Source organism: Euphorbia lathyris, chromosome 9 (genome assembly GCF_963576675.1).
Source record: "Euphorbia lathyris chromosome 9, ddEupLath1.1, whole genome shotgun sequence".
Lineage (NCBI taxonomy): Eukaryota > Viridiplantae > Streptophyta > Magnoliopsida > Malpighiales > Euphorbiaceae > Euphorbia > Euphorbia lathyris.
Window position 1 is genome coordinate 80,198,477 of NC_088918.1, and position 9,696 is coordinate 80,208,172.

Here is a 9,696-nt window from a genome sequence, read left to right on the forward strand (position 1 = left end):
ACCAACGTTGGGTAAAATTGCTCTTGGCTACAAATATTAGGGGCAAAATTGCACCATTTTAGACATTAGGGGTAAAATTGCTCCTGACCCAAAACGTTAAAAATATTTTTACACATTAACCCTGAATAAATTATTTAGTCTCATACTTTTTACCTAACATATTATTTAGTCCCTTTATTTTAGAAAAAAAGTTATAAGATCATATACTTTATCGTTGTTAAGCCTTTGGTCATTGCTCTATTTTTTAAAAAACTTTTAATCGTTATATTTAGCATAAACAAACTTAAATAATAAAGTAACATGATCATCTTTTATTGTACTATGACTATCCTAAAATCAAGGATACGATTTGGTTAAAATCTAAGATACTGGTTTCAAAATTTTTGTAGATTAGTAACTGTGGTTAGTAAATTTTTTATTTTTTAAAATTTTGACCAAAAACAAACCCAAAATGAAAATTTTCAAGAATTAAAATTGTTTAGTATCATATTTACTATGAAATCGCATTTTTTATATTTCAAAATCATCGTTTTTGAATTTTCTCTGTAAACATTAATTTTCTCTCTCATAAAAAAACATCACCTAAACGACCACAAAAGTTAAAGAATTAAAATTGATTAAAATATCATTTAATTCTTGAAAATTTTCATTTTAAACAACCAAATTTAGAAAAACGAAAATTTTGCCAACCACAAATACAACAACAAAAAAAAATTTATGAAACCAGAGTTTTATTTGAAATTAACCAAAAAAAATCCAACTGCTGGAACCTATACATACTGCCTACATCTAATAAAATAAAATAGACATAATACTTATTTAGGTCTCTAAACGAGAGATTCAAAATCAATTAGGACCTTAAACTATCAACATAATCAATCAGGTTCCTAAACTAATACAAAATCATCAATTTGAATCCTCATTCTAAACAAAAATCATCAATTAAAAATCATTCTAAACAAAAATCATCAATTGAGACCTCACCGAAAATCATTAAATATTATTTATTATATTATCTACTCCAACCAATCCAACCAAATCATCTATAATCCAATTATAAATTCGGTTTGATATCCGATTCGATTCTGACAACATTACTTTTAATTAACCATCTACTCCAAATCATGTCGGAAATCTAAAAGCTCCACTGAATCACATCAAATTACAATAGAACTTTCCTATTTACTTAACATATTTCAATGAAATCAACTGCAAAACTCCCATCGCAAATAAATAAGCAAACAGTCCCTTAGAAATTTATATAGACCAAAAAGCATAATCTTTTTCCAAATAGAACTCATTTAGAAAGAAGCTTTCTATTCTTATTATGTAATTAGGAAAAAACTAAAATAGAATTCTAAACATACCATAAAAAACTTCAATATAGGAGATGTTACCATTATCAAGGTTTGGTCTGAGTAAAACCGATCAAACTTGAGACAGTTGCTAACGAATTGAGAAAGATGGAATATATTTCATTGCTTGAACAGTCAATTTACAACCTTCTCAGATATAGTTTTGAATGGTGCAAAGCGCACTAAGACGTAAAGGGGTTCTGGAGCCTAGGCACAAGGCTCAGGCACACGCCCACGCCCGAGCGACACAAGACAGCACAAAAAAAAAAAAAAGTAACATATAAAATTACAAATAATGGCACTTTATAAAAAAGGATAAGACCTAGGCCTAGCACTTGAACTAGAGGCACTCATAACATTTTTTCCTACTACTCTAGTTTGATAAGCACTTTCTTCACCTCCAACAACCTACTAACATCGGCCTATAAAACCATAACACTAGCTCATCTTCATCCGACCCCTCTCCATCCAATCTACCCATCACCCATTCATTGACATCGTCTATATCTTGTAAAGAAATCGGGTCTACAGTGCCACGAGCTTCAAGGGAGAAGAAGAAGAAGTTACTTTTGCATTTTTTCCTTCAAGGTCGCAGCTTCTGCTCTTTTTTTTCCTTTTTTTTTCTAATTTAATATGAGCCTTAGTCGTAAAGATTTCCTATGGCTATGATTAAAAGTTGAAAAACCCCTAAAAAACCTTCAAACCCCCTTAAAACAATGCCTAGAGAGCCTAGGCGCAGCAAGGGGCATGGGTTGCTGACATCGCCCGCCTGAGACGTACCGAGGCACTAACCTATTTGCCTTAAGTTAGGCGTGCTTTTAAAAACTATGGTCAGGCATCACCAATTTACCTTCCCATTTAGCATAAAAGTATAATTAACAGTTCCTAATTTCCTTAAAAGTATAATTCAAGTAAAAGATGTACATTCTGCTGGAACATGGGAAATCAACATGAAACTAAACCATGGAATAATTTTCTTAAAAAATGAACAAGAAACTACTAAAAAGAATGTGATGCATATTTAGATACCTCTGGTGACTTGGAACATAACAACTCAACAACAGCATACGGAGAAGATCTTGAAAAGCTTAACAACTTTTGAGGAACTTTAAACATAAAAGCAGCTCCATGATTATCTTCTACAATGACGACCATCCTTTCCAACACTTTTGCATTTTTCAACAGATACTCAACAAAGTTGAGCGCAAGCTTAAGTTGAAGATCATCATTATCCGAGAGGCCATAGATTTTAACAATCTTCACATGTGACACCAAACAATCAAAAGCATCTCCCTTTGAATTCCAGTAGTTCTCTCCAGAAACATTCAAGTCTGGAAAATCATGAGGCGTTTCACACTAGAGATAGACAATATTAGGATACCAAAATAAATCTATTAGCTCATTAAACCATATGCTTTGCAAGTTATAAGAATGCATTTGCAAATCGAGAAAGTTCACAAAACATAAGAAACATTGAAACAAACACATAAAATATAAGAGGATGAGGTGAATAAACTAGATTTGAAAGAAAATGGAGGAAGGCAAGGAAGAGAGGAAGTGTGAAGATCGCAATGAACAATAGCTTCAGGGAGACATCAATCATTTGAACAAAATAAATTCAATTCTTCAAATAAAATGTCTAAATAAAATTGAAATTTACAGATTTTAGGGTTCCTGTGATGTAAGAAAAGCTAGGTTAGAAGCTCGACCCGAAAAAAAAAAAAAAAAAAAGACTTCAGGGGGTTGCTTCCAGCGCTGACAAAGCTCCTCTATGTAAGAAATTATTCTTTCTTTTTCTTTAAAACGAAACGACGTCGTTTCAATTAGTTGTGTTTAAAAAAGAAAAGAAAATATAAATAGGTTATCTTCAACCTTTTGTTCAAGTTTCAGGGGGCAATTTGCAAAAAACAAAACCTTCCAAACCCAAACAATGGGTGAAAATAGTGCATGGGGATAAAAAGAATTTCCTAAAATCCAGTGGGGGCAATCCCCCGAAGTATATCCATCCCCTACACATAAGGCTTGACTTAAATTTGAAGTTAAGATTGATTACCTCAATACCGCGCAAAGTTATAACTAATTTCTCAAGCTCTGGAGAACTACGAAGAGCATATGCAATTCCCGGAAGGTTCTCAACACCGTCAAAAGTCAAACATTTGCTATTTATTAATGGAGAAGATACTCCTTCCATCTCCAAAGCTGATAGAGTCTTCAAGCATAACGAAAATGAAAATTAAAAAATGGCGACAGTAACTCCATTTCAAATTTGAATTTGATTTCTAACAATTAGCTATTAAATATATTTGCTTTAGGAGTTACCTTGAGAAAGCAGCGCCCAAAATTTAGCTCCTTAACATGGCGAAGCTGCTCAAGCATCATCCTCCCCAAATTTTCATTATTCATACCAGAATAACAATCGAAGTCAAGAGTAACACAAATCGAAGGTGTCATATTAATCAATTCGATTGTTTTAATGTTCAAAGAACACAAATGCAATTCCTTAAGGTTCGGACACGAAATTACAATTGCATCCGCATCAACATCTACTAAAAGTAATTTCTTCAAAGAGTTTGAATCAATAACAAGTTGTTTAAACTCCTTACAACGGATTAATTCTAACAATTGAAGTGATGTGCTAACGGATAAAACATTTTTAATTTCTCTATCAGACAAACTAAAATCGTACCACCAATCGCTGGCAGAGAATTCTACAAGGTTTGGACAATAAATTTCAAGAACTAACACTTCACCAGAATGTAATAAAGCTAAAACTAATCTTTTCAAAGACTTGGAAGCAATAGCAAGCCGATCAAACCCGCTGCAGTATTTAATTTCCAATGATTCAAGCAACGGAGTGCCACCTAGAATACTTTCAATAGCTTGGGTAGACCACAAACAAGACATTAGACACAAATCTTTGAGACGTTCCCAATTTACTCTTCCATTAGGGATCAAAGTAAAACTAAGCAGATCTAATTTAATCAAGGAGGCATTGTTGAAAAAGAAATTCGGCAACTTGTAGTCATTTTCACTATACATTGTCAAAACTAGCTCCTCTACTTCTTTTCTTATTGCGAAAAGGAGTTTCACATTATAGTTAGAATCGGGAATAGAGTTATTCCAAAATGATTTAATGTGGAATTTCTTGATCTTTGAGCAGTCATGAAGAATTAGGGTATTGTCAAGGAATTTAAAGATACGACAGATATCCTGAACAGAACGATAACGCATACCAGATAAATCGAAAATGAGAACAGGGACATGAGTCCAATGGTTTTGCCATTGTTTTGAGAGAACGCTCGTCTGGATAGCTTTCTTTGTTGATGGCAAAAAGGAGAGGATGTGGTGAATAATAGAATCTGGTAAAGCACTGATTCGATCTTTTTCTTCTTCCATCTTCACCGTTTTTGATCCCATTTCATCAGTACGATGCGGCGAAGACAGAAAAGAGAAGAGTACGAAACCTAGGATGGAAACCCTAATGCAATCAGAAAGTTTAAACTACGTCGTTTTTCAGGAGTGTGTACTTTAATACATGAGGGCATAATTGGCAACTAAAGTTTGGCAATTGAAATTTGAAATGTGTGGAATTGTAATATTATAAAGAAGTACGGTGCTGCAAACTATGAAAATCATTAATTAGGTCCTTCAACTAAGTAAAGTTATCAATTCAGTCCCATTCTAAACAAAAGTCATCAATTGAGGTCTCATCAAAAATTATTTGGTTGACAGTTTCACATCTCTTCTCCAATCTCATTTTGAACCAACACAGATATTATTATGATCTATATCAAATAGTGACAATTTCTGATTTTAAGATAGGATGGGGACTCAATTGATGATTTTTGCTTAGTTCAAGGATCCGATTAATGATTTTGATAGTTTAGGGTCCTAATTGATTTTGAAGCCTTAGTTTGGGAAGCCAAATGGATTTAATTCCTTAAAGAAAAAGACCTAATACCCATTTGGCTCCCTAAAGCTTTAAAGTCAATTAGGACCGTAAATTACCGAAATCATCAATCGGTCTCTGAACTAACCAAAAATCAACAACCGAGTCTATGTTCTAAACAAAAATGATCAATTGAGGCCTCATTGAAATAATTCGATTGAACAGTTTCAGACTCTTTCCCAAGCCCATTTTAAACCAACACAAAGATTATTATAGTCGATATCAAATATTTACAGTTTCTAATTTTATGATAAAATAAAGATTCAATTGATGTTTTTTGCTTAGTTCAGGGACTTGATTGACTTTGAATAGTCATAATTGACTTTGAATCTTTAGTTTTGAGATGCAAATGGATGTAATGCCTTAAAAAACAATATGTTTGTTTCACATGTTTGGTGTTTGTAGTTGTTGTTGCTGTTACTGTCAATACTGTTAAAAAACAAAACTGTTTTGATCGTTTAGGCCCATTCTAAACGCTCAAAATCGAGAATATGTCTCGATTTTCTTCGATTAGTTTCTCTAGGCGTTTTTTATTTTTAACCGTCGAGCCTCCGCCTAGATCGCTTAGGCGCTGCCTAAGCGACGATAGACAAAATTATTTTTTTATTGTAAATATATTTTTTACTTTATTATAATTCACTTTTGATTGTTTCAATGATATTATTGTTGAAATGTTGATGTTCGCAAAATTTTAAAGATATATGTGATAAATACATGTTTTTCTATACGTATTAAATAATTTTGTATTATTATTTTTAGATAGTATAATACATATTTTTATTGAATTTTATATAATAATTTATTGATTAACAAATAAAAAATAAAAAATACAAATCTGATTAATCCCCGATTAGTCCCCGTTTAAACCTTAGGGGTCATCTCCTACAAATTTGACGCTAACGTTTCAATGGAAGTGCATCATAAACTACAAAATGATGCAAATTTAACCCTAACATTTCCAAGTAAGATCAATTTCACTCATATGCTACCAAAAATTTGAAAAGACTGGTTTGTCTGTTATTTAACTGTCACACCAAACCTTCAAACGACTTTGTCGATAAATTGAAGCAGTTTCATACATTTTTTTGTTAGGTTTTTTTTAACTATATTAATAACATAGTAAATATTTTAGATAGTTTGACAAAAAAAAATTGTGATTAACTTATACTTAACAGATTTAGTTTTAGCATTTTGACATAATTTTTGTAATTTTGTTAGTAATACACTAATTATCTTAGACATAATTAAATAACAGTCGGCCTATTTTTCTAATTTTTGATAACGTATGTCTAAAATTAGTCTTGTGTAGAAACGTTAAGGTTAAATTTGCACCATTTCGAACATTAGGGCTAAATCTACACTTCCCTTAAAACATTAATCTTTTTCTTTTTAAGGCTTGAAACTCAATTAACTATTTAAAATTATCTATTACATCTTCGTATTATAATTTAAAACCTAATTAACATTCTAAAATTACAAATTAAATTCCCAACATATATTGAAATATTCTTTCCACAATTGGAATAACATTTTGGTTAATTAAAAAAGATACTTGTGGTTTCACGTTTTCGTAGATCGACCATTGTTACATTTTTAGAGCAAAAGCATGTATGTGGTCTGCTTTGTTGCGCTATTAGTTTTGCTGACGTAACAAGAGGCTATTTTGTCAAAAAAAAAAATCTCGTTTTGCCTTTTCAAAACCAGAAGATTCATCGTTAGATCACTTTTGCTTTAATGCAACTATGATGAATTCCATTATCAACAAAGAACAAATGTACTGATGTCTTCCTTTCTGAAATCTATTCTCTAACCGCCTTCTGATGACCTGAAATGACAACAACCGTTAGAAAATGGGTTGGAGTTCCAGCAAAATCTTTTTTATGCCTAAGTTAGATAAGTACTTGAGAAAGTACAAAGTTAACTTGAAAGCAGTTGAGTAAGAGAGAGAATATCTAAAATTGCGTACCTTTAGCTTTGATCTCAAACTATTTATAGGCAATCTGGTTGCATAAATTTTGCGTACTTTGACACATGGCAATGTCTGATTGGTCTTCAGACCTATCTTTCTGTTCCATGTTAAATGAGAATTGGAGAGCATGCCTTTGTGATCTGGAATGGTCATCGGTCCACGTGTCCACCTAGGTAGCTCCCGATAAAGGCTTGCTTCATCATTAATCATCCGAAGAAACAAGCATTCGTGGGCTTTAAGGAGCGCATGCCTAAAGGTTGGATTCAGGCCTAAACCGATACCCGAGCCTTCAGGGCCCATTCATTCTCCACTATATCATGTACCATTATTGATATTATTAGTCAGATAATTCGGAGAATTTTGACTCAGTGTTTGTTTTAAGAAATTGAACCAAAATTATTCACATTCCTTATTTGTTTAGCGTATTTTTTTGTGTACTAAGGATTTCTATTCAGAGAATGACTCTTTAAACTATATTAATGGAGATAAAAGCTTCTAAAAACGTGGATGTGATATCCGTTCAATATGAGGAGAGAATATGAATCTATTAAAGACAAAATCTCAAATATTTTATTCATATTATCACAAGGTGTTCTCAACATATTATGATAACGTTATTATATTATAAATGTTAGTTGACATTCCTAATTAATGAGCATCATCGACAATTAGTTTGTATTTAAAAACAAAATCTTATTAACAATTAAGACCACCGAATAGGTTTAAGGTATGCTTTGTAGTAAAATAACATGGATACTAATCTCATTTTATTTTATTGAGACTTTTATTTCTAAATAATTATAAATTAATCGACTTTTTATTTTTATAACACTTTTAAATTTATTTTTATTGTATCTCTTCCATAAAAAATCGAATACTTTTAATATTCAAATAACTTAATTTTTGAATTAAATTTTAATTTATAAAAATTTTAAAGAACTTTTAACTAAAAAAAGTGAAAAAATATTATCAGTTTTAAGAAATTAGCATTGAACTTATAAAAACTTAAATATATCTACTCTTTTTACGTTTGACACTTTTAATTTTTTAGCCGATGCACCAAACGACAAAGTTTTTAAAATGTAATATGAACTAATAAAAATTAAAGGCTTAATATATGAGGAAAAGTATAAAACAAACCTTGTAATTTAACCGGTTTGCAAATATGGATATTGTTGAAACACCTTTCCACGTGATTTTGATTTGATAAAATTATTTAAATAAATCTCCATGATAAAAATATTTCAACACAATTAAGTTTAATTGCTTTGATTTAATTGTGCTAATGAGTTTGTTCAATGTTGAGTAAGTTAATTAATAAGAACAGGAACTAAAAATCCACAAGAGAAAGTCAAGATAAAGTCAGCAGAAGCAAGTCACACAGTTAGAGCTGAGTAGAATACAACTCAGCTTGGTGAAATAAAATGTCTTCGTCAAGAAACGCTTGAAGGCAAAGTGTTGAGCAATTTCCGCAAGTGCACGGTATACACTTGTAGTAATAAAAGATACCGATCCCACATGGAACGTTTTTTTTAACAAAAACTTATTTTGAATCAGTTAGATTTACTTTTAAGGTTTATAATATGTAAAATCGTTTAATTGGATTTGGTTTTGAAATTGCTAGAATAAGAATTAGATTAGAGTATAACAAATGTTAGAAAATACTTCTGATTTAGGAATGAATTTACAAAACAGGAACGTTTAGTTCTTTAGAAAAGTAAACAAATGTATTCGTTTGCATTAAGCAAAGAAAACAACTTTAAACTTTGTATAAATTAAAACAATGAAATAAATGACGGAACCTCTAATTTTAGGGCTTTGAACTGTAGTCAATCCTCCTACGGTCGGGTAAGATCGCTACCTTAATCAAATTAATACTCTACTGATGATATTAATTTGTTAAGTGTTCAACAAAGTTTCCTTGTAAAGATTTTGAATTTAACTACGTTTTAATGAAAACACCAGCATCCACCTCGGATCCTTTACCAAAGTGCTGCATAAAAATCTATCGAATAAAACGGACTTTATTAGATGAAATATAAATTTGATACAAGTTTACAGAGAACAAGGAGCATGAAAACATTCGACGACTTGCAAGTGAACGGGTTGTCAATCCTTTCCTTGGGTTTCGTTAGAGTTTGTCAAACTCAGGGCGGATCCTCTACCCAATCTTCTCGCTGTAACTTCGTAATAGGGATACGGTCGGCCTCTACCAAAATGTAAACTAATATGAACAAATCTAAACGCTACTGTGTTTGTAATTATTGAATAAACAATGTGTGTACACCATAATGCTTTTTACAGAATCGAACTCTAATCTCTAACTCATTTCTGAGTCAGAATTTCTGCATAACTCTTGCAATATTAAAATCTAACTCTCTCATTATATTTTCAACTCTCCATCAACTCTTTATTTATAGATG

General features: G+C 31.5%; 1 protein-coding gene across 1 annotated transcript; it reads right to left on the bottom strand.

Moving 5' to 3' along the window:
* Nucleotides 1-2,286: 2,286 nt before the first annotated feature.
* Nucleotides 2,287-4,852, bottom strand: LOC136206656 (putative F-box/LRR-repeat protein At3g18150). The gene is made up of 3 exons (XM_065997802.1): nt 3,675-4,852; nt 3,409-3,564; nt 2,287-2,711 (listed from the first exon to the last, which is right to left on the bottom strand). Exons 1-3 carry the CDS (start codon nt 4,770-4,772, stop codon nt 2,355-2,357), a joined length of 1,611 nt encoding a protein of 536 aa, XP_065853874.1. The 5' UTR covers nt 4,773-4,852; the 3' UTR covers nt 2,287-2,354.
* Between the last annotated feature and the right edge of the window lie 4,844 nt (nt 4,853-9,696).